Source organism: Cydia splendana, chromosome 12, assembly GCF_910591565.1.
Source record: "Cydia splendana chromosome 12, ilCydSple1.2, whole genome shotgun sequence".
Taxonomy (NCBI): Eukaryota; Metazoa; Arthropoda; class Insecta; order Lepidoptera; family Tortricidae; genus Cydia; species Cydia splendana.
The window spans coordinates 7344163-7369805 of record NC_085971.1 but is presented as its reverse complement, the minus strand read 5'-3'; the positions used below and the strand labels follow the sequence as shown (position 1 = coordinate 7369805).

At 38.2% G+C, this 25643-nt stretch overlaps 2 protein-coding genes and 2 long non-coding RNA genes across 5 annotated transcripts in view; 2 read left to right on the top strand and 2 right to left on the bottom strand.

Moving 5' to 3' along the window:
* Nucleotides 1-1048, bottom strand: part of LOC134795379 (arf-GAP with dual PH domain-containing protein 1-like) — a 64912-nt gene extending 63864 nt beyond the window's left edge. Inside the window, exon 1 of the mRNA XM_063767212.1 lies at nucleotides 854-1048. Within this exon, the coding sequence (XP_063623282.1) occupies nucleotides 854-935 (82 nt within the window). The 5' untranslated portion in view covers nucleotides 936-1048. The remainder of the gene's footprint in view (nucleotides 1-853) is intronic.
* The window catches only part of LOC134795393 (uncharacterized), a 548375-nt gene that overhangs the window by 114892 nt on the left and 407840 nt on the right, over nucleotides 1-25643 (top strand). The window lies entirely within an intron of this gene.
* On the top strand, nucleotides 6679-16818 carry LOC134795387 (WW domain-binding protein 11). Its single transcript, XM_063767221.1, has 11 exons — nucleotides 6679-6897; nucleotides 6985-7110; nucleotides 7347-7444; nucleotides 7714-7860; nucleotides 8587-8700; nucleotides 9298-9495; nucleotides 10069-10272; nucleotides 11397-11443; nucleotides 11756-11919; nucleotides 15307-15600; nucleotides 16143-16818. The coding sequence occupies exons 1-11, from the start codon at nucleotides 6834-6836 to the stop codon at nucleotides 16352-16354; spliced, it is 1668 nt and encodes a 555-aa protein (XP_063623291.1). The 5' UTR covers nucleotides 6679-6833; the 3' UTR covers nucleotides 16355-16818.
* LOC134795390 (uncharacterized) lies at nucleotides 17356-25169 on the bottom strand. 2 transcript variants are annotated; one of them, XR_010144807.1, is made up of 4 exons: nucleotides 24811-25169; nucleotides 21607-21806; nucleotides 17572-17715; nucleotides 17356-17502 (listed from the first exon to the last, which is right to left on the bottom strand). It is a non-coding gene; the product is annotated as an uncharacterized LOC134795390 (long non-coding RNA). The 2 variants fall into 2 exon arrangements; XR_010144808.1 differs by having other exon boundaries at nucleotides 17580-17715; nucleotides 24811-25168.

Below are 25643 nucleotides of genomic sequence, written 5' to 3'. Positions count from 1 at the left end.
TGATTTTTTTATAGGTATAGAGGCCTAGTCACACCCAAACAATTGGTGAGTCATCGGCAACAGAGCTTATTTGCTACAGTGAATGGCTTAGCCGAGCGTAAGGTAGGTACCTTGCTTACATAAATGTAAGTCTGTTTAGCATTGACTGACCAGCTGATAGGTTATTGCTGAAGCTGCATTGCTGGGCCTACCCTACACACATCCGTGTTGTTCACGCACACAGACAACCGTAGACGCGAACGTCACAACGCAGCAACGCACACAAATGCAACCGTGGCCGCTGTTACACGCTATGTTTTGGTCATCTTAATCATAACAGTTGTGTAATGCACCAAACACTAATAAAAGCGAGTCTGCTTTCTACTAAAATTAGCTTTGATATCAGAAAATGCGTCTACAAACCATTATAGACTTTAGTTTGTGAATTTGATGCAGCTTTAGAATAATATCTCCTCTTTTTAGGCCATTCAGAGTATTCAGTAAGCATTCGGGTCAGTCTTCAATTAAAAAAATACAAAACAATCACAAATAGAGACGTAGTAGAGGCGGTTCGCATGGTCACACAAAATCAATTTTCAATTAGCGTGCACCATAAGCGGAACCGACAACACTCACGTATCCTTCCTTACCGATACCGCTCTTTACCCAAATTTGGCAAAGGATTATTTAAATTCTCTTGGTCAACAACGTGTTGTGCTTCTATGTTGATTTTCATTGAAAGCATTTTACTCCGAGGTCACTGAACTCCAAAGCATGGACGCACTTACACCCCCCCGCCTATTCACCCCATGGAAATACCACGCTTCACAACGAAAACATTATCACTATTAAATAACCACTGATTTCCACGTACCGTCGGCTCCACAATCGGCACAAACATTGTTCCCACTTCTCGTTTGTAACTCCTGTAACAATCTCTCGTTATGGTCAACCATCGTGGAACTTTTGCATCAATAATTGAGACATACACGCTCGCGTACGTACTGCGTTCGAAAGTCTAACGCGTTCTCTGCCAATGCGCGAGGGAGCGAGACTCGCTTCGACCGACGGCCGACGACGCACGGCGACGTTCGGTTCAACAAACGCCATTTCGTGTCATCGAATGATTCGCCGTTTCACTCATACACTAGTCGTTCTCGGTACGCTTGAATGAGATGGAAAGGGAGGTCTAGTTTCGGTACATGAATGAAACCAGTGAGTAGTTGGATCTCGTAAATCGTATTGGTGTGTGTGTATGGCGTAGTACGTGATACAAGTCAAAAAGAGACGTCTCGCGTAAATACAGAGAAGCTATAGTTATGTATGAACGTAGTTGTAGTTTACGCGCTGTAGGTACTTACACCTAGGCGGAGTGGTCGAGATTCGTTTGTCTAGCTTTTGCAATGTCTATAATGGTGGGGTGGCGGATTTTCCAATGAATTTGTGACGAATGACGTCGGTACCTATCTGATTTCTCATTCCGCTATTTCTCGTCCTATTTATAAACTATGACACATAGTTTTATTTAGTATTACATATATATAGTACAGACAATTTATTGAAAAAAAAGCTTTAGGTTCATCAATAAATCTAACTCTACTTTTCAAAGTTATTATCTTTAAAAAAAATGTTAGGTACCTTATCTAATCAAGTTCACGTTGTTTTGTAAAGTGTGTTTATCTATTTCAATAAATGTATTAGTTGAAGTTGATAAATTAAATTTGCCTATTAGCGATTGGCGATAAGTTTCGTGGAGATGTAGGTCATTGAACTCGCTACGTATGGTTTGTCCGTGATCGGAGCCCCACGTGATAACAAGCGAAGGTTGTTTTTATGCGATAAAAAAGGAATTAGATAGGTAGGTACTTAACTACGGCTAATTAATTAGGTGGGAGGATTCGCTTTGAAACGTTTTGCATATTAATTGAATAAGCAAAGTCTATTAACAACTCTACTGTTATTGAGATAGAGTCGGTTTTATGACATTTTATTTGTGAGCACACCTGTCCTGTAGAGTTCATATTTTTGCAGGTGACAAAATGATTATCTACCTCTACCTAATAGGTAGAGTACAATGTACAATGTACGTACATAGGTAAATTACGCAAATAACGAAGTATGTATAGGAGTTCGAAGTTTTATGATTAACCCAAAGGGCTAAAGTATAGGTACCTATATATAGGTAGGTATTATAGTATGTTGTTGTACGGATCGTATGAGACGTTTCTAAACAAAAAAACCGGGCAAGTGCGAGTCGGACTCGCGCACGAAGGGTTCCGTACCATAATGCAAAAAACGGCAAAAAAATGGTCACCCATCCAAGTACTGACCCCGCCCGACGTTGATTAACTTGTCAAAAATCACGTTTGTTGTATGGGAGCCCCACTTAAATCTTTATTTTATTCTGTTTTTAGTATTTGTTGTTATAGCGGCAACAGAAATACATCATCTGTGAAAATTTCAACTGTCTAGCTATCACGGTTCGTGAGATACAGCCTGGTGACAGACGGACGGACGGACGGACGGACAGCGAAGTCTTAGTAATAGGGTCCCGTTTTACCCTTTGGGTACGGAACCCTAAAAACCGGCCAAGTGCGAGTCGGACTCGACTCGCATTCCAAGGGTTCCGAGGTCCCGAGGGTACTTAAGTCCGACTCGTTTTTTAATTATTTACGTTGTTTTAAGATCCGAATGCCGAATACGTTGAAGATAGTAGGTAGGTACCTACTACCTATAATTAGGTAGGTATATATTTTATAGGTAGAGTTCGTCCATGCTAAGTCGTAGTTAGTCACCCGCCGAATTTAACCTCCGTAAAACCATCCAACTATTATAGTCCAAAAGCTCCCAAATAATGCTCCAAAAATAACTCGAATCGAATCCCTACCTAACTTGGTTTAGGCGAGACTATATATATTACTTGAAATTAGTACTTCTTTTGATAAATATTACTATAATTAGAAGAAAAAAGAGACAAAATCAAATAGAACATCGGTATTGAAATAAAATAAATAAATAAATATTAGGGGACATCACATCTTACACAGATCAGCCTAGTAGTGAGTCAGTATTTTCTCCAGAAGTCTCCTAGAAATCGATTTTCGCTCATGTCATCTCGGATATGGATAAATTTAATTTAGTATCAATGCATTCAGTAACACGATTATATGAGATAACAATCGCGAAAATGATGAGGGTAGTTACTGTGACGTCATAAAGGCAGTACCTACAAAGTTTTTTACTTTTTTCTTTTAAACATACCATGTGGGGTACCAAATGAAAGCGCTTTGTGAGTATAGATTACAAATATAACATACTACTATACGTATAAAACAGTTTCACTATTTGGTCTAACAAATTAGAAGAAAACGTCCAAAAATTTCACAATGTCATTTATGATATTGCACTGCTCATTGAAACTACTGAATGGATTTTTCCAAAATACGTACCAAGTGACTGTACCAAAGAATATAATACTCACTAGGAGAAGAACGGTAACTCCATACAAAAAAATGTCCCCAACCGTTTATACGTTTATACTAGTGGCGCCGTCTTTGTGTACCAATGGAACTAAAGTTGACAACCGGTTTAGCCTGGCGGGTATTGGTAGGTAGTAATTCTGTTGATAAACATATTTGTTATCTTCATATCACGAAATATATGCAAGATGCAAATATTACCCCTTGTTTGTGGTATTATCAATTGATTTAAATAAAAGGCATGTTTATGTTTATAACATTATATATATTATTTATTAAAAAATGTTTTACATATAAAAATATACACTGAAAACCGGCAACTGGCAACTTAATAAAAAAATAGACATTAATAAAGCGCATTCACAAAGTTTTCAGTACCTTTTATACAAATAACATTAGGCATGCCTACCTGTTACACTTTACACACAGATACACTACACTTTACATACGGCATTTTACACAGATTTCCAACTTGTATTCATACATTTCTTCACGGTTAATTAATACGCTTTCCAGATGCGTTATGACTCGGTTCCTTCTGAACCCACTAAAGTTGTAAATTTCACTCTGGCTGCTTCAACAGCCGTTGCTCCGCATTTAGCACATTTTCTATGTGCATTGCTGTAATCCATGTAGGTACAGACTTACAGTCTTAAGTGGTACGTAGCGGTACACGTTGTATGTATTATTTAAAGAGTTAATAAATAAAATTTTCGTTATGAACTTTAACCACAGCAGTTGGACAGAGTCATTGACAAATATATTTTTTATTATGGTGGGTAGACGTACCTACCCTCCATATATTTTATGAACATTGATAAAGACAGTTGGAAGCAAATATTCATTATAAAACTTAATCGCATGTAATTAAGTTTTAAGCGTTTTAAGTCCCGTTTTATGATTAATATTGTATAAAATTCGTGATAATTTAAATCAGAGTTGGGAGCAATGTTGCTGTAGAAAAATGTTTTTATTTTTATTACTCGCAACTTTTTCCCGGAGGCCAACGCACACATAGAAGATTAAGGCGCACACATGCGCTATTATTTGGGGACATAACTTTCTTAGGAAGTGAACAGGCCTTGGACTGTACCCTCTAATAAATCAAATATCTACTCACAATTTTAGACATTGGCACTTTCCGTCCCAACCACACGTCCCAACCTACGTCCAAAATTTTAAGGGCGATAGGTACCTTATATAAATTGTTGAGTTGGAGGCCATGACTTATTTTGGGTTATCGCGCCAAATTAGTAAGTAGTGTATAATTGTAAAACTTTGTATAATATACGATACACTCGTGCTATTAACTAGGTAAGTAGGTAATTCGCTACTCGTGTCGATTTAAAACACTCCCTTCGGTCGTGTTTTAATTTATCAAACACTTGTTACGAATTTCCTTCTTTCCGCACTTCTTGTATAAAATTATAAATGTCGGGCCATGCTCAGTTAGGGCTCCGTAGTTACCCTTCCGTCACAATGGGTAGATTATTAACCCCTTGGTTATGAAATGGTGCCTTTTAGTGAGTGAGCAAATTTCATCGAAATCGTTAGAGCCGTTTCCGAGATCCGGCGCGAAGGGATATCGTGTCATAGAAAATTTGAATTTCGCGCCTTTTTCTACTGACAAGATTTGCTTGAGCATCTATAGTTCCATTTTTATTGATATAGGTACTCAAACAGACCTTGTCAGTTGGAAAAGGCGCGAACTTTAAGTTTTCTATGGGAGGTTAACCCTACGCTACGCGCCTACATTTTTTTAATTTGCCGCCTTTTCCATTGACAAAGTGGGTGTCCCAGAGTATAGTTTGGCCAGGGACTGTCTCATTTTAAACATAGAGATAATCATGGCTGGTACTGGGAGTATAGTTTTTTGTCTTCTTATTTATTGACAAATTGGGTTAGTCAGACTATAATTTTTAAAATTTCATGTACTGTACATAAGTTTGAACAGAAATAAGAGTATCCAAAAATGTATTCATGGGTGCCGGCCCGTTTTTTTTTATTTTGCCGACATTGTAAGTTCTGTAACTACAGCTTGGCAAAAAAGAGTAGAAATTAAAAAGTGGCAACACTGTAGTGTCGTCCCCAAGGGCCCAACGTTTTCTGTTCTCTTTCACGGCGCAGCAACTAGTATCATTTCTCTCTCCTCGCTCTTTTAAAAATGCCGTTTGTCAAAAAAGGACAACCATACTGTTGACAAGATGAACTTCAAATCAAGTGTTGCCTTTCTTGATGCGCCCAGGCTGTATATGTGTGCGTAAAAGCGTATATGTGTGCTCTTTTAGGGATGTGAAAAGTCGATTTTAATCATGTTATATATCGATAAACGCTACACAGCGGAACGAAATAGCGATTAATTGAAGCTTCAATATCTTCGTTAAACATAAACATAATTGAAATGCTAATGGATAATGAATATATTATAATATAATAATATAATTCAATTATTGCGGAACACCTATTTTAGGAGGTATTTATGTATTTTAATTAAATATCTGAACTTTCCCTTGGTTCCCTGCTGGGGCGTGACTATAAAATTGTGATCTGATAACCACAATAAAGAATAAAAGCGTTTTTGTTCATTTTAGGTATCGTTAAGCCTTTGAAGTAAAATTAAAATTGCAAGAAATGTCGATAGTTTATCGATATGACTTTATCGACATGGCTACAGCAAGGTGGGCCTCATTGTTAATCGTACACTAAACAAAAGTGGCAACAGTGACAGCTCGCTGAGACACCGTCTCTATATATTATAAGTCTATGGTCGTCCCTTTCAAACCAATTCATATAAGAAAACGGGACGACACTACAGTGTGCTACTCTTTTTTGCCAAGCTGTACGTAAGCGTTTAATCATAAGTCTCAAACGCGCTTAACCACAGATAAGATACGGATATGATTTGGTTTCATAGAAGGTAGGATCCTATAGAAGTATACGCGTGCCTCCGTGAGGGACATAACATAGGCAATGCGACACTATGATTGGTCGAATTTATTTGTTGCCCACCATAACCCATACTAATTTAAGGTGCGGAATAAAAAAAAAATGTGAGACTGTGACAAGGACAAACAATAATAGCGCTTTCGCTGCTACTCCTACTGAAAGATACATAAGACTATCCCGTTCGCTCATTTCCCCCACCCATCATGCCTTATCCAGTTAAAATACTAGATTCATGTTTGGTTTGGTCTTTAGGTCTTTATCTGTGGGTTGGGTTGTCAACGCGATACTGTCAAAATGCGCTAATGCTTTTGGTTGCGACCATTTCGATCTATTTGGTCTATTTAGATTTTAAGAAATATATTACTAGTCGTGAGAAGACTTGTATGTGAAGGATCTATTTGTTCTAATTCTTAGGTACAATTTGTAAAAATGGGGCGCCGATCGATAAATACCACGAAAAGTGGTAAATACATGAACCCAACGGATCAAGCCAGTAAGTGGATACTTTTAGTTCTTTCTTGCATTTTGAGTCCTGTTTATTGTTGGATATTAGATTATTAAACGTATTATTTGATTCTAGGGAAAGAGGCCAGAAAGAAGGAGTTGAAGAAGAACAAGCGGCAAAGACAAATGGTTAGAGCAGCTGTGTTGAAAATGAAGGATCCGACTCAGATATTAGAAGAATTACAGAAAATTGATGAAATGGGTGAGCATAAACAGATAAGGGAAATATTTGTATAGTTAATGTTCCAATCTTAAGGCAAGGAAGGATGTTTAGCTCGAAAGCTTGGTAGAGTAATTTAAAACTTCCCGGAGTAAGAACTTTTTTACTCATCTCTTTCTTACGCTATCATAACAAAGAGAGTGAAAGAAAAAGAAGAAAGCATTCATTTCCATTTTATCAATCTTTAAACATATTTCATATAAATTTTTCTTTTGCAGAATACAATGTATTACAACCATCACCATTAAATGAAAAAGTACTTAAGGAGAAGAGAAAAAAGTTGAGAGAAACATTTGATAGAGTTCTCAAGATGTATGTAAGTATAGATTTAAAGGGGACAAATAAATATTTGTTCTATACTCAGTGCTTTAAACAAAGTCTTCACTATAGACCTTCATTCATTCAATTCTGCTTTTTAAGCAACCACTTATCATTAGAAGGGTTACCTGCAAACTTTTTCTACCATTCCTGTTTTAATTTTGTGAGAATTAAAATTATTAAACAAGTTACATATCCATCATAAAGGTATTTATTCCAGAAAAGTGATGTGTTTTCACAGTTTTTAATGTTGTTGTCACATCGTAGGACAAAGATGATCCGGAAAAATGGGTTGAGCTAAAGCGGCAAGAAATGGAATATGAAAAAAGGAGGGCTCATCTAATTTCATACTATGAGTCTGTGAAATTGGCTCAATCGGTGCAAGTGGATGACATCCCCTTACCCACATTACAAGTAAGTATAATACACTGAAGGGTCGCTGGAGATACCTAATAAGGTGTGGCACGAGCTTATGAAAGGTTGGCTTGGCTCAACTGAAATAGATAACATTATAAGACACAAATTAAAAAGTGACTGTGGCCTCCAGTGCCCAGCACTGGAATCACAGTGTCATCTGCATTTGCGGTAGACACCATAACCACTAGGCTACCTGGATCATGCCAAAGTGAGTATCATTCAAATTTAAAATCAGTAGTTTCAAATTCAGTGTTTACCCAGATCAGGAACTGCTATATGTATATTTTCCATGTCACTTTTTTTTATGTCACTTTCCATGTCACTATTATTATGATGTCACTAGAAAGGTTTTTTTGACTTGTGAAAGAGCCCTTGAGGTTTGAGGCTTGTAGAATAAATTGTTGAATTTTTAGGTTGTGTATTTGGTTTAGAAAACACAGAATTATGATGTTACTGAAGACAATTCTGTTTACTTTACCACTTTTCCTATAATTTAAAACTGGTTACATCTTGAATGGGTAGCTCTAGTTTGTGATCACCATATTTCTTTAGCCTCGTAAGACCCAAGTCAATTTTTGCGCTTTTGAATTTGGAACTTTCTTTTATTTCTATAAGAGTTCAAAACTCGAATTTAATGTGTACTTGTACAAGTACGCGGGGACTTACGAGGTTAGAACACTGTTGGGTAACTAAATAACAACCCAAGGATGTATTTATTTGTAGATGCCTGAGAACTACGTCTATGGAAACATGGCATCCCAAATACCAATGCCAATGGACATAGCACCACCTAGCGCGCCGATGAAACCCATTCTCAAAAAGGACTCTGTCTACAAAGTGAGTATGAAAGTCCATCACACACACACTCGCACACAGTAATTACAGAAAGTGATTACCTCATTTCATGGAAATTGGTAATGATTTTGCGACTCACTGTAACTGATGTGCTCAATGGTTTCCAAAATCGCGATGAGGTCAATATGGGGAAGACCGGAATATAAAATGTTTGGTTAGGAAGACCGTCATAGGGCAAGAACTCTGGGATTTGTTTACATCCAAAGCCTCAGGTACAGTCAGAAAGGAAGAGCTTTGCTCCTGCTCTACTGACTTCCTGTAAATGGAGTATTTGTAAAAACGCAAGAGTTAGAACTGACGAGAAAGTTTGTAGACGGTCTTACCTAATACCTGATTGACGGTCTTCACCATATTGATCCTAGGTACATAAAAAAATCTTGTGTCAAACTTTTAAACATCAAAACATCCTTTATTTCCTGTTAGATTTCCAGAAATTTTCTACAACCTTGTACTCTTTGGATACTTTTTGAATCTTGCACATCTGTTCTTTACTTAACTTTCCCTTTAGTTTTCCCTATATTAAGATAAAATAATAGCAATGTTAGCCTTATTCCACTCTAATAAAGTCTAAAATCGCAGGAAAGGCCAGCGGGCGCAGAAGCCCCCGGCGTGCCGCCTGGGCCTCCGCCGGACTTCGCGCTGCTGCTGCTCGACGCCATGCAGGAGGAGAAGGAGGTGGGCAAGGAGAAGAAGAGTCTGCGATTCTCAGACTTGCCTGATGAAGGCCCGCCTGGAGAGGTAAGGCAACAACTAAACGATGAAGGCCCGCCTGGAGAGGTAAGGCAATAACTAAACGCACAAACATACCACATATCAGTTGTAAGATGTTTGGCATGGATAGGATGGTTGTAAGTAAGTCCTGTGGGCAGGGATCGGATACCGGTATTTTTTGTATGAGAACGAAAACGGTATTTTTTCGTTAATTATTTCATTTCTAATTGGGCAATCTAATAATACGAAGTCATACTCATAACCTACTGAGTCCTACGTTTCGAGTTTAAAATAATTCGAAAAATATGGTTATTTCGAAGTATTTGCAAAAAACCGGTTCCGATCCCTGCCTGTGGTAAAGCAGATGGAGCTGTTGAAAGAGTCTTGAATATTTTTAAAGTGTTTAATACTTTAATAGAGTTTTAGAGTTAAACCAAGATAAGGCTGGAACGATTTTTATAGCACACGCAGTGCAAGTGTTATTTATACGTCATAATTTCATAGAAGTTTGACGTTTAAAATAACACTTGCGCAGCAGACTTATCTTGGTCTAACTCTAGACTCCTCTTCTATTTTATTTAAATTTAAAATATTTTTTATTAATAAAAAGATCATGTATTTCTAATTAATGTTCCACAGAAATGCATCCCCATGCCGACAAGCCTCTCCCAAGCGTCAGAGGACTTCGACGGCGAAGCGGAACACATGGACCACAACATGGAACATATGGACGAGGACTCCGAGCCGGCGAACAACGCCGCTCCCAAACCCACGTCACTGCAGCAGAGAATGTTGGCGCTCTCCGGCCAGAATATAGACGACTTTATGAAGGAAATGGAGGAGGTATGTTATTAAATAATATGGAACACACGGACCACAACATGGAACATATGGACGAGGACACGGAGCCGGCGAACAACGCCGCTCCCAAACTCACGTCGCTGCAGCAGAGAATGTTGGCGCTCTCCGGCCAGAATATAGACGACTTTATGAAGGAAATGGAGGAGGTATGTTATTAAATAATATGGAACACATGGACCACAAGATGGAACATATGGACGAGGACACGGAGCCGGCGAAAACCGGAGAGCTACGCCGCTCGGCGTCGCTGCAGCAGATAATGTTGGCGCTTTCCGGGCAGAATATAGACGGTTTAATGAAGGTATGAGGTAGGATGCATCTTTTCCTCAAGTGCTCTACACCAATATCCAGAAGAAGAAAGCATAATTTGACGTGACTCGTGAGAGCATGTATTTTATGACTGTTAAATTACTCTTTGTAATTCTCAATTTAACTGCAATTTTTTTTCTGCTTGTAACCTACAAAAAAAAACTTTTTCTCAAAAATGGACGGCAAAGTCGACGTTGCCGTGTAAAAAATAGGTCGCGAAGCGCGTAGTTTATGGTCAGCCAAAAATTAAAAAGTTAAAAACATTGCAGTCTCGATTTTGGGACTGCAATGTTGCATACAAATTCCATTATTTGTTGAGTTCCAAACTTTTTAAAACTTGAAATGGCCATATCAAATGAAGGGACAGGCCCATTAAACAGCCAAACAGATGATTAGTACCGCGACTATTTAGCTGTCTCAAATAGGTTGGCGTATTTTCGGCAGAAAAATACACTTCTATTTTTTTATTAAAAAAATAAAAAGGCGGCAAGGGCTTTTATCTGTGAAAATATATAGGTAAGAACGTTGCTTTTGTAAAATATTTCTATGATATTTATATTTCTTGCACCATTTTTGAGAAAAGCACTATATATGACTCGGCTGGAAGGCTACTTGCTGGCTTCGGATTCAATTAAACGGACTCCCAAGGTCGTCCGTTTAAAACGAATCCTCAGCCTGCAAGTAGCTACTTCCGAAACTCGACAATAATGTACTATTTTTGAATACATACATTACACTCATTACTTTTTTTGAATACATTACACTCGTTACTCATTTAAAGTGTGATTTACTTTTAGGTGCACAGAAAGAGAGAAAGAGATAGAGCGGCGGACTTGAATGCCAGGTACCTTATTATATTATGGTTTTTATACTATATACTATACCCGTCATGGTTTACTATAAGACGGGCCGTATTCTTGTTTCATACTTATACAAAATCATTGTATTGTGCAATTTGTGCATTGCATACTTATATTTGATTTGAAGTAATTTTAGCACCTACATATTTTGATACCTTCAGAATATCGATACTCTATTGACTTCATTTGTTTTTATTCGTCTTGTAACATTTTTTCTAAATATTGTTTTCTTGTATTTTTTTTTTCACACAGCAGCAATCAATATAACAACTATTACATACTTTATCTTTTTATAGATTGACAGCACTGAAGCGTACGGGTGGCCATCGCGACAGCGACTCCGATAGCGATAACGAAACACCAATGCCTCCACCAGTTATGCCAGCTATGCCCCCGGAGTTCATACTAGAACCCCCAGGCGTCGAGATGAGACAGATGCCGCCACCGTTGATTCCACCAGGTACATAAATAACAGCTCTCTTACCGTTGTCTTAGGATTTAATTTGGATTGGCTATGTGTATACATCTACTATAGGACAGGTCCTCTATAAAACTTTTCTCAAACATACTCCGAAATGTATGCGTTAATGTCACGAAATGAAGACATGAAGTTGCTCATTTATGGCTCCTTACATTACTTCTTGACCTAGGCCAAGAAGTAATGTAGGGAGTTAGTATGAAACGTACATTATTGTACCTCAATAGCATCATGGGCCACAGAAAACTGCCTGTTGCTTAATCCAAATAAAACTAAATACCTAGTATTTGGCAGCAGGCAACAACTGGCTGGTGTCAGTATATCAACGGATGTTACGCTAATGAATACACCGGTTGAGAGGGTGTATGAAGCGCGTAATTTAGGTCTCATAATGGATTGTGGACTACGTTATGAGAAGCATGTCTCCGAGGCCATTAGGAGTTGTTTTTACAAGCTTAAAGTTTTATATAAAATTCGCCATATTTAAGCGAAAACCTCCGCTGTCAACTAGTTGAATCACTTGTCCTATGAAAATTAAACTATGTGGATGTAGTGTTTGGGCCTAGACTTCTTGCAAAGACAAAGAGACTCATTCAGCGTGTTCAAAATGCCTGTGCTCGCTTCTGTTTCAATATTCCGTTGAGAGCTCACGTGACACCATTTCTGAACAGCCATAAGATCCTCAAGATGCAACACCGTCGTAAACTTCATTTGGCTTGTCTGCTCTTTGGTGTGCTTAAATATGGTACTCCGCCTTATCTCTTCAATAAGCTTTCTTGTATTAAGCTCCGCGAACGCCGTAACTGTGGAATTCAATTGTTAATGCCACGCCATGCCACAGCAGCGTTTCGGGGAAGTTTTCGCTATGCCGCGTCGAAAGTCTGGAACAATATACCTCCGCCTTTGAGAAACCTGCAAAGTATTCATAGCTTTAAGTCAAAGATTAAACTGTATTTACTTAATCACCAACGTAGCCAAGAAGCCTACAGACTTGATACCAGCTGCCTGTAGTTTGTAATTTTACTTATGCTTACCTCAAGTGTTTTGTTCCTTTGGCCTGACAAGGGTTCATCATTCCTTTACGCCATACTTAGTAGAGTGCTGTTATGTTAGTATTTCGTACATTTTCGTAAATTCGTCATCCTACAATGCTGTTTTGCTAATAAGCTAATCTTACAAGATTTTTTAACGTAGATTTCATGAACGCTCGATATTGGTTTGGTCTGACATTGCTTTTTAGTTAGTGTAGCCACCGTTGGCGCTAGTAGTATATACAGCTGTAATGCTCAGCCAAGATATGGTCGGACCGGATCGATACAGCAATTTAGAGCACGATGCTTGTTTTTGTATTAATTAATCTTAATTGTAAATAGTCGTTATGTTGTATCTTCTTGCTGTGTAACTTCTTTCTTATTTAACTAACTGTTTACTGTGTTATTTCTGTCTTTTTTCTTCTTGTCTGTTACCTTCCGTGATTCTTCTCACTTGATGGTCTCATCGGAAGATCAGCGCTGGAAGCCACCAGCAACATGCTGAGATGGGGCCATTTCGTGGCACTTTAATCTTATTTTGTGTTTTCTTTTATACTATGTACTGTTCCGATTGTTTGTGCTTACGAATAAATCTATTCTATTCTATTCTATTGTCCGCTGCTCTAATTTTTTAAATTTGCTCACTAAGATTAGACTGACAAATATTACATACAGCCAACGATCACCCTCTCTGTAAGCATACTTGCGACATTAGAATTAAAATAAAAACAAAATCTATGGTACTATATTTATAAGCGGTTAAACATGGTGCTCGAATAGCTTTTTCAAATGTCAAGCAAGTTTAAAAAATAAAAAAAGCGGCAATTTTATAAGCGGTTAAACATGGTGCTCGAATAGCTTATTAAAATTTCAAGTTTAAAAAATAAAAAAGGCTGTAATTTAAACATTTTTTCTCAAACATGCAATGAAATATTGATGTTATGTTCCTTATAATAGGCTGCGAAGTATGACGTTTCAGGTGCTGCTAGGACAAAAGGTCGTTAATGGAATTTCATACACATCTTGCAGGCCTAGGCCGGCAAAGTCTTCTTTTTTATTTTCATTTCACAGATATTTGTGACACAGCATCGTGGCATTCATCCATAAAAAAAAACTAGAGGCAGTATTTGCTTTATGGTTCGTAATGACACTCTGCCCCTACGCCTATAAAAAAAAAAACAAAAAACAATGTTTGCTATAATTTGCAGTTTTATTTGTATAAAATCAACATGAACTTAATAAATAATACATTCTATAATTTTATAATTTTAAATTATAAATTTAACTACACAAATAAAAACATTTAAAATATTTCATCTAAACGTTAGCGGTAAAAAGGTCTACCTACTCAAACACGCGTAGTTATATTTTTTAAATTGTTATGGAGGTAAAGTTGAAAAATATTCATTTTGTTTTATTGGATTTATGGTGCGTTGTTGATTTTTTGACTTTAATATGAGTTCCGACGAAATAATGAAATTAATATTAATTGTAATCGTAGGTGTTGGAATTGGCAGCGTAAGCAGAATTGATTTTAATAATTTGCTGCCTCTGCCGCCAAGTCAAAGACGAAGTATGTATATGGTTGCTTATGGCAATTTTATTATTTGAGAAACTAAGAAAAATGGCTTACAGTTTATTAGAAACAGTTTTGTGGCATATTTTAAATGAATGTAGGTAACTACAAATTCGTCAACACTGGAAATTATACTTATTTACTCCATGCATAAAGCAACGATGTATGTGAAACATGATATTAACATGAAAGACTATGTAAACTTATGTGACGAAAACGACAGTCAGACGGATACAAGGCGAAAAAATCAAAGATACATGAAAATATACGGGTAGTAAAAATACACGACTCGTGTAAAACATACGCGTGATAATGATATAGGTACGTGTTGGTTATATTTTGGGTGTAGTTTACTTTTAGTTTTTTCTATAAATAAAACTTGGGTTTCGTGGATTTTTTATTTTATTTATTTCATTGCATGTTTGAGAAAAGCACTATACATACCTCGGCGGGAAATGGGGTTGCCCGCGCTCAGACATATCCGGCCTCGCTTCGCTCGGCCATCTATATGTCTTCGGCCGGCAACCCCTTTCGTCCCGGCCTCTGTAGTAATGTACTATTATTACTTGATTACTTAGTAGTTATTTTAATTATAATATTTTCTTACACTGTTTGAGAAAAGCACTATACAATCCTTGGCCGGAACAGAGATCGTAAGACTCGCTTTATCTACCGCAATACTCGTCCTGCAATCCCTTACTTCACGGCCTCTGCAGTAATGTACTATTAAGCACATAGCATAATTGAACCTTTTTCTTCCAGGCCTCCGCCCCCCGCCGCTCCGCGTGCCGCTCGGGCCGCCGCCCCTGCGCCTGCCCTCTTGCGCGCCGCCCGGGCCGCCGCCGGGCCCGCCGGCCGGCCTGCCGCCGGGCCCGCCGGCCGGCCTGCCGCCGGGCCCGCCCGCCGGCCTGCCGCGCCTGCTGCGCCCGCCCGGCCCGCCGCCCGGCGCGCCGCCGCGCCTGCTGCGCCCGCTCGTGCCGCCGCCGCCGCCCAAGCAGATGCCGCCCTCCGTGCTCATGGCCGCGCCCATCATACACAAGAAGGACGGCCCTCAAGGTACTGTGCTTACGGATTTAGTTTCACGCCTCGAGGTGGCCAGGAAAATGAGCTTTGTGATTATTTGCGGCTGATCTCAAACGTTTTCGAGCCAGAATATTTTTCGTTTTCTTGGTCATCGTCGTTTCTGTATGAAATCGCATGAGAAACTTGACAAAGCGAGTAGCTACCGACTGTTTTCCGAGCAAAAATAAAAGACGCATACATTGAATGCAGCTCGGTTGTGCTGTGCGCACTGCTGACGAGAACTTTAAATGAGACAAATACTTTAAATTAAAAAAAAAAGTCGCCCATTGCTTCTCACTTCTGCCGATCGTCGTCGATCAAATAACTATCAGCTTATATAGATTTGTGTTCAGGTCACCCAGAGGATAATGTTGGTAATGCACATGAAAGACTACTACCTAAACATTAAGCAACAAAGAGATCATGCATGTTTTTCATTATTTTTCTTTCAAACACAATTTATTTGAAATTTCCTACATGCCCGCAAATATCAGTTTACCTAAATCTAAATATCACTGTAACATCTTTTTTTTCAGGAGCCACAATCACTGCCAAGCCCCAAATCCGCAATCTATCCGCCGACGTCACTCGCTTCGTGCCCTCCGCTCTCCGCGTGAAACGAGAGGACAAGAAAGCCAACGCGAAACTCAAGCCGGCGGTGCAGCGGCCCGAGAGCGTGCCCAAGCAGGCCCCCAGCAAGGACGACGCTTATATGCAGTTCATGAAGGAAATGGAGGGCTTGTTGTAGATGAATGGGGATATGGAACTGTTTTATGTCACGAAATTGAGCCTATGTTTTGAGTTACATGCCATCGTCGAACCATTCGTAAGCCTTAATGCGACGAGACAAAGTCTAACTTCGGTCGGTAACTGTCTTACTGTTAGCATTTAATGTAAGGACTTAAGGAAGCGGCCACGACCGTCGTACGCACCGTGGCATTGACCGCAGGTATCATCGTCGGAACAGCAATATAATAATGCGCGTGTGATCTAGATAGGAATAGGCGGGTCATTGTACGAAGTTCTTTGTGAGTGTCCTTACTGCAGTGTTAGTATAGTACATTACCACCCACCATTGCCATCTGCCAGAGACTGTATGTTGTCTCGCTGTACAATCGTGAACAATCGACGCTTTTCGTGAGATAAATATCTATAAATAAATACAGTGTATGTATTAAATTAAGTATCGTGAAATACAATTATTGTTAAGTATTGTGTTGTTTAACATAAACTACCTCTACCGTTATTAGATTTTGCATAATGAAAGATATGAAAAGATACACGGTAACCACACCAAATAATTTTTACACTTAATTGTTACTACGCTACGTCCTGAAGAAAGGCCAGGTCAAGAGCACCCTAAACCGGCGAGCGTGTATGAGGAATGTTAAGAAAGTGAAGGAAGCGAAATAGGTGTATCAGGATCGTAGCAAGTGGAAATCCGTGGTCTCTGCCTTCCCCTCCGGGAAAAAGGCGTGATTATATGTACGCTTAGAAGAGCACCACTTGGCATCACACTCCAAAATAGCCGATATGTTTTTCCCTAGGGCTCAATTTATGTTTAAATTTTTATTTATGCTGGAACAGGTGGCAAACTTAAAACAGAAGGTATTAGGTAATTAGATAATTAACGAACCTATAATAACATTAATAACAAACCAAACAAATAGGGATTATTTTATTCCTTTTTGATACGGAAATGGGCACGGTTCGGAGGAATAACATTATACATTAACAAAAAGAAATGAGTGATCAAAAATACAAAAACTATATTTATTGAATAGGTACACTGCGCTGCATTGAATAAATCGAAGGTACAAAGGTAACTGCGATGCATGCGACAAGCCCGCGATCCGGTCACTCTTTCCAAATCTTGATTTACGCGTCATACGTTATCTGAAATTTAATATAATATATTTAGCCCGACACAAAGGTCATTGAGAAAATAATACTTCACTATAATACCTCAGTACCTCATCTAATTCGTCTAACACACGGCGACCAGCTCTGATATGCTGCAGGGTCTCGTACAGCATCTCTTCATGTTGTTGCGGAACTCCCAGCTTCTGGTCTCCGCCTCGCGAGGGTCGAAAGCGGGGTGCATGTATTCTGAATAACAAATAGTGGAGGCTTAGAATTAGAACGTACTGCGATTAATTTATTGCGATTTACCGCAATAAGTGTAACGTAGTAGGGTATGCTTCATAAACGCACGCACTTGCAAGACTGAAACTGCAAGAAATGAGACTGAAACCGCAAGGAATTTATCCCAGTGCGTTCTAATTAAGCCTAATGACCTTTTGTAGGTACTTAGATTAGACACTTAGAACCTGAGAAACCAGTAGGGCTAAGATGGTGGGCTCTTTATTATTTGTCACCATGCCTGTCACGTTCTAACAAATATGTATGTAAGAGTGATAAAGTGACTCAGGTGATAAAATGCGACCACGATTCCGCTTCAGGGGTCGTAACCGGTATTCACAATTTTTGGAATATCTTTCTTAAATATGTAGGCTTTAGGTAATTTTTCTGATTTTATTTTAAAATGGGTGTTCATTAGTCTCAATCTATTAAATTAACGAATTAAAGTGACTCAGGTGATAAAATGCGACCACGATTCCGCTTCAGAAAGAACAAAAAAAAAGTCACGATTTACGATTAACCGAAATTATTAAGCGGTTAATTGTTTGAAGGAAACATGCATTGAATTAAACTAAATAGGAAACGTATTTGATTATTAACTACAGTTAACAACAATTTATTATTAAACACTTCGGTGTTTTGGTTTGCTAAATAGGTATGCAAACGAAGTATTAACCGGGGGGGTAATTATACAGCACGAGTTTCCGTATCAACCCACTGGGTTCGTATTCAGAAAAGTTAAATTTCATACCAATTTGATATCCACGCTTGCACTAATTTAGTTCGAGCGTAATGCACTTGTTGGAATTCAATTGCTTTATATTTTACGTTTTGGAATATGTCCGCTGTTTATTACCTAGTTACCTACCGACTATTGCAGTCATATGGTAAATGAAAAAGTTATCCCGCATTATGTAAATAAGTTTAATTAGTTGTAAACAAGTACTATTACACAATGGGGCGACTGAAAGGTGATAAACTGTAGGAAGTACTGTAAGTAGGTATCTACTCGGATAGATATACATAGATATATCATTTAGAAAAGTTGGGCAGAAGCGAAAATAACGGTTCAATGCGTATTTCAAAGTCTGTTCCGTTGAGTGGGGCGAGTCGCGGCTTACAGTCGCGTTTTACACTTTATCGCTATAAGTAATAGAGTCCATCTCAGCTAACTCGACATCGACTTGGCAAGCGACAGAGTGTGGAAGCACCACTATAAACGTCAAAGTCCTGTGAAATATGATGTTTAGGTATAGGTGTTTTTTTATTAAACGTAATAAATATTCAGCTCGAACAATAGGTAGTTTAAATTGTTTTAAAATAATAAACGAGTACGATTATGACCGTGACTGATTCTTATTGCAATTTTGTTTACTCCGAAATCAAGCAATGTTATTATCCGGTATCCGGCCGGATAGTAGGCTACTTTCCGGTATCCGATAGTTATACCTATCGATAGTTACTATCCGGTAGGCCGGATGTTAAAATTATGGCCGGACAGGCCGGATACCGGATAGTAACCGAATATCAGGTGCATCTCTAATAATAAGCTACTTAAGCTAGTTGGCCTAACGCCCAGCCAGCAGCAGCTGTCGCGTAAAATTTTTGTAGACATTATTTAAATTAAGCCCAACCAAAAAAGACTTGAAGGAACCGCCAGGGACCATAATTCGACGCGAGGGGTGCAGTGACGAATGTGTGGCGCTGCCGTCGTAAGACTAGGTGTGGTATCGGGCGTTCACCTTCACACGGTTCGGTTCGGTAAAGGATGGGTAAAAGATGTTTACAAACTTATCACTGCAAATATTCCAATGAATTCGGTAGTAATCTATTGACCCGTGCATTGAATAATGTCAGCATGTGCGTATTGTGCGTAAGTAGGTAGGTAATCACTTTAATCAGCAAGCATTTCACATAAATATTATGCAGTTGAAAAAAGATATGGCTATAGTTAAGATAATATTTAAATAATATTGCGAGATAGTTTGATTATCGTTTTCCTTAAAAACATTCAAGTAGGTATAGGCATAACAATAACATGAAAGGAAGCTTCAAAAGTTCAGAATACGCAAAATGGAGAGTTCCGTGTGAATACAAAGGAAAAACTTCTGGATGAGACTAGCCCCGGACCAGGATAAGTGGCGTACAGTCAGCGTCGTATAGTAGGTATCATCCAAAAAAATCTCATATCTCACACTGCTACTCAAAGGTATGTATCTCATCTCATACCATATCACAGAACCAGATACCAACGTATGTTTTTCAAAGTAGTGCCGATATGTCTCTTTGTGTAGGTACAGTACATATAATTTGTATGGTGTACCGAACTATTTGAATACTTTGGATGCTACCTACTATATGACGCTGACTGTACCTACGCAAAGAGACATATCGACACTACTTTGAAAAACACACGTAGGTATCTAGTTCTGTGATATGGTATGAGATGAGATGCATACCTTAAATATATGTCTAGCAGTGGGTGACAGAATACAAAAAAAGGATCGCTGATACACAAACAACGTCCAACGGAATCTTAGCAGTAGGGTTCCATTTGGAAATTGGAATAAGATAAAAGATAAGACAAATATCACACCTTTCTAAAGAACTTCTCTAGGGCTGGTTGATATCAGTAACTTTCTTTACTTTCTATAAATAATTATTTTCTACTAGCAGCTGCTCGCGTCTACGTAGAATGATCCGTGATTAAAACTATTCTATCCTTTGTCAGGAGTCAAAACTCAAACTATCTTTAAACCAAATTTCAGCTAAATCCGTTCAGCGGTTAAGAGAGACCCCACACTAGCTACTCCTGAGCGTCGGCGTCTAGTCAACCTTAAGGCTGCTGCTCGACGCAACATTAGCGCAACTGCAAAGCGACACCATTTTCCATAGCTCTGCCGGCCTAGCCAAGGTTACAATCGCTATCGCTTCGACAACGAAAAGCTTTATGTCTCTCTATCACTCTTCCACATTAGTGCGACAGTGACAGTTGCGTTTCGATCGCTACGGAGCGTGAGCGATTGGCATCTTGGCTACGCGGCCTGACTAGACGCCGACGCTAAAAAGTCGCTAGTAGGGTCTCTCTTAAGCGTGACAGACAGTAACAGACATAAGGTAGACCGGGATAACTACAACTATGGGATTATTGCGTCTATTTTAGTTTTTTTTAAACAACGTGAATTACAAGAGCTCCCGTCATCTAGTGATGATGAAAAGCCTGAGTTACTTGGACATAAAACGTAACATCTTTGTTACCCTCGCTCTCAGGGCGTTCCGACCAATCGTATCGAGAAGTAGATAATAGACGCAATAACCCCATAGTAGCATTTACCTCGGTTGAACTCAGAGCTCTTTCCTACTGACGTCCGGTTTATTGCGGGTACGGTTTTCTGCAGGATCCCGTTTTAGTAGTATGCGTACAGTATCCCGCAAACAGAATGCTCGTGTGAACGTTACTATATTTAGCACAGGATCCTGCAGAAAACCACACCCGCAAAAAAACTGGACGTCAGTAACTCAGTGGGAAAGAGCTTTTACTTAATAATATTAGTAGGAATAAAAAAAAAAAGAAGCCAGGTGGCCTAGCGGCAAGAGCGTGCGACTTTCAATCCGGAGGTCGCTGGTTCACACCCCGGCTCGTACCAATGAGTTTTTCGGAGCTTATGTACGAAATATCATTTGATATTTACCAGTTGCTTTTCGGTGAAGTTGGAACAGTCGCTTTCGTAAAAACTAGCGCCTACGTCAATTCTTGGGATTAGTTGTCAAGCAGACCCCAGGGTCACATGAGCCGTGGCAAAAATGCCGGGATAACGCGAGGAAGAAGAAGAAGATTAGTAGGAATAAATCACTTGCCCATAGGATACTCCCCGATTCGCCCGTACATAGGACATAGAGTGGTCTGTACGGTGTGAGTCAACGAGCTCACGCAGTCGAGGAACTCGAGGTCCGATTGTGCTGACGTCACTATGTGTGTAGATGCGAAATTTGAGCTGCAAGCCACCATCAGTAACGCTAGGAGGAGTTTTTCCACCATCGTGACTGCTATTTAGTTCCTGCGGAATACAAATTAATACATAATAAGTAGGTATACCTGCCTGGCGTGTGTATTTTTAGAGATTATTGGTAACCTACCAAGTTTATATAATACTTTATGTAATACTAATATATTTATTATTTTTTAATAAAGTTTATTAATTTTATGTCACTTTACGTGACTTTCATAATCATATTTTTACATGAATACGTCTGATTTAAAAAAAATACTTAGCGTTATACCAAGAAAATAAAGTCTGCAATGATTTTGATAGCAAACAAAAGTGCAATGTTATTTATACCTGATAATTTCATAGAAGGTTGACGCTTAAAATAACACTTGGTAGTGGTAGTGACTAATTTGGGGTTAACCGGTTAAACCCGGATACAATTTAACCCTGTGTTAACGGTAAACTCCGAGTTAATGGCTAACTCTGAATATTCCAAGTGGTCCAGTCTTTATCAACTGTACGATTTTACGTGGTGCAACAACCCGCACTTAGCGTACAAAAATCCACGTGTGCTCGTGACGATATAGACGCGAGTCGCGATAACAAGGGTCAGCCTTCACATGACTGTGTTTGTTGTTGACATGTTGACACTGTTTACTAGCATCTATCATAACAATAACAAACCTTAACATAAAGCAGTAAAGGCCGTTTCTGATTAGATGTTTTTACGCCAAAAAGGAAACCTTACAGCTGAGAAACTTTAAACTACGTACCTCATCTTGAGTTATGTAGAGCTCACACACAAATCTACCTATTGTATTTATTTATTTGAACGTAAATCTATAAATTATAAATAAAACAACCAAATAACGATCTTCTTCTCGACCTTTACTTTGTGCCTCAATATATTTATCTTTAATTTTAAATGACTTGGTAACTATACGAAAGGCGTTCCTTAATGTTTCGGTACCTATTTGAAACAGTGTTCATATTTTGAGAAACGCCAGCAAATAACGAATTCTCTCAATTAGGATCTGATTGCTAGGATTTTTTTTCAATATACTATAGATAGTATGTAAATTCAATATAAACAAAATTAAGAAACACTGCATATGAGGTTTAGGTTAATTCTTACCTTTTGTTTATTTAGGAACTAATCTCCCCGGATATTTTGTTTAGGTACCTACTTTGGAAAATTACCGCCGTTCTGTTTACGTCCTACACATATGAATCTTATCACAAGGGATTAAAGGTGATATTTTACTGATATAATAGGGCAATTCGCTATATGGTTATTTTACTTATATCCGTTGGTTTAAATTGGGTCAACATCGTGGCCTATTTTAAAAACGGTAAATAAAATTTTTGGACAACTGTAACTTTTCTGACCCCTATAAGAAATTCAAAAAATCGTGAAGCAGTATTTTAAATATTCATGTAGGTATGTAAGTAAGTAAAGTAAATTTTATTTGTATAATACAAGGTGATACAGGTCTTAAGTAAAAATAGGTGATTACAGAGCTCTGTGTTTGCCTATTGGCGTACAAATGTTATAAAAACATTAAAACTATGGTGATTCTATGGTATTAATAAATTCTTACAATTAAATTAGCATGTTATCAGAAACAAAACAATTAACATTTAAGGTATTATTTATACATCATATTAAAAATATAACATATCAAATTTAACAACCAAAACAATTATATTAAGTACAAATTAAATCATTACATAGACTGGACAAGTTATAATTGGGTGGTTTAAGTATCGCCAAGAAAATCATTTACTGAGTGATATCATTTATTTATTAAATATGATTTTAATTGTATTTTAAATTGATCAGTTGGCAGGGACTTTATATTACTTTACTTTATGTTTTTCCATCTAACTTATTCTACCTAAGGTTTTAATACATATTATGTGGCCGAAAATTGTATGGCAAATTATAACTTGTTGTCTTGTTGTTGTTGTGAATAACCTACCTATCTCTGGGAGCAGTTTCGTTTTACGGGCCATAAAAAAAAATAACCCTAACCTACCTATCTCTAGGAGCAGTTTCGTTTTACGGGTCATAAAAAAAATAACCATAACCTACCTATCTCTGGGAGCAGTTTCGTTTTTAGGGTCATAAAAAAAAATAACCCTAACCTACCTATCTCTGAGAGCAGTTTTGTTTTAGGGTTATAAAAAAAAATAACCCTAACCTACCTATCTCTGGGAGCAGTTTCATTTTTAGAGTCATAAAAAAATAACCATAACCTATCTATCTCTGGGAACAGTTTCGTTTTACAGGTCTTAAAAAAATGCTAAATATAATTGTGATCAAATAAAAAGTAAATATGCAAAGTTTCAATTTGGGCAAACATTATTTAACAATAAATAGTTAGGTATAATAAAACATTTGCTTAGTGACTATTTTTCTAAATAAATCGTGGTAAAATGAACATCTGCTAAATAAAATCGTGATCAAATAAAAATTATGCTAAATAATAATATGCTAAGCATTGGTTTGCCAACTAAAAGTACTGCAATAAGTTGGTTGGGAAGTGAAATTAGGCGAAAAATATTTCGGCGAGATGGCAGTACCACCTCTACCTAAATGTCAACGTTAGGTCGCTATTTCATATTGTTCGTAAAGATTTGATAAGTTCTTTTTGCCGCAAGTATAAACGCAGTTATAAAACGACCCAGACTGTTCCACGAATTTTTCACCACCTATTTTTTTTTGTAATGTTAGCTTATTTATCTTGGGTCTTAGGTTAGGGTTTTATAATATGAATATAAAAGTAAAATATAAAAACACTTACAAAACAATGAAAAATACATATAAACACATTATAAAAAACCTAACCTAGGGTGCCGCCGGCTACGGGGCAGGGCCCAAGCTGCAGGTGGTCAGGGCTGCAAAGAGAGGAACCGGCGGACTATCCGCGCCGTGTCCAAGATCACCGCCTTCTGCATCTGGCCCTTGATCCAACCACCTAGCGAGAGTCTCTCAAGATGTTGGTCGAGACTCTTCGCTATTAGACCGTTCACCGCTATTAGCTTATTAATTGTTATGAATCCAACTCACCTGATATTCTGACGTTCTAACGAAAGGGTCAACTCTTTAATGAAGTCCGTGAAAGACCACCGAAGCTTTTATAGCCAAAGGGTACAAATAAAAAAATCCACAGCCTATTAAAATTACTGGACCGTCCTTGTTTGCTCACAGATTTTAATACGGAAAGTTGAGAGGCAATTTCGCTTCGTAATTTCGTCGTTTGAATATTCCACTTCTCACTTTGTTTTGCAGGGACCTCTCGACGAAGCCGTGCGATTCCTAATGAAGTTAACACGCTCTAAAAATACAGAGTAAACATGTTATTAATATGAACGGGAGCAAACGTTTATCGGCCTCTAGTTTTTTTATCATTTGACCTATAAGCGTTATGAATATCTGCACAGTTTAGTACTTTGTCGCTTTAGATGTAAATGTGGGTGCATATGATAACTTAGGTGGGCGCTGTCATGAGAGCTAAAGCGACAAGGGGGTAAATGTGTCTAAATATTTATGATGCAGATTTTACTAGGGAGTAATTATTGTTAGGGGAGCGTCTACGTCTGTCTCCCTTTCTATCTAGGCCGTTCTAGCTAGGCGTACATTCAATAGATTACGTTGATCATTGGTTGTGGGCTCATGAAATTTAGATTCAAATTGGTATTACCTATGTATTAAGAGCCCATAAACGTGCACACTAGCGCCACTGCTAAATAATTGCGATTATTTAAATTTAACGAAAGATATTTAAAAATGGGGGCCGTTACGTACTGTATTTATGTACCTTTTGAATACATCAAACTAGTTTTTATGTTGCTGGATTCGTCAATCTATGCGTCCAAAGTTAAAACCGCCGTTTTTGTTTT

Excerpts from the sequence above, each read along its gene's own strand:
- LOC134795387 (XM_063767221.1), top strand. The coding sequence starts at position 6,834 with ATGGGGCGCCGATCGATAAATACCACGAAAAGTGGTAAATACATGAAC. Across the intron at positions 7,111-7,346 it reads ACAGAAAATTGATGAAATGG|AATACAATGTATTACAACCA; the intron begins GTGAGCATAAAC and ends TTTCTTTTGCAG. Across the intron at positions 9,496-10,068 it reads ATGAAGGCCCGCCTGGAGAG|AAATGCATCCCCATGCCGAC; the intron begins GTAAGGCAATAA and ends AATGTTCCACAG.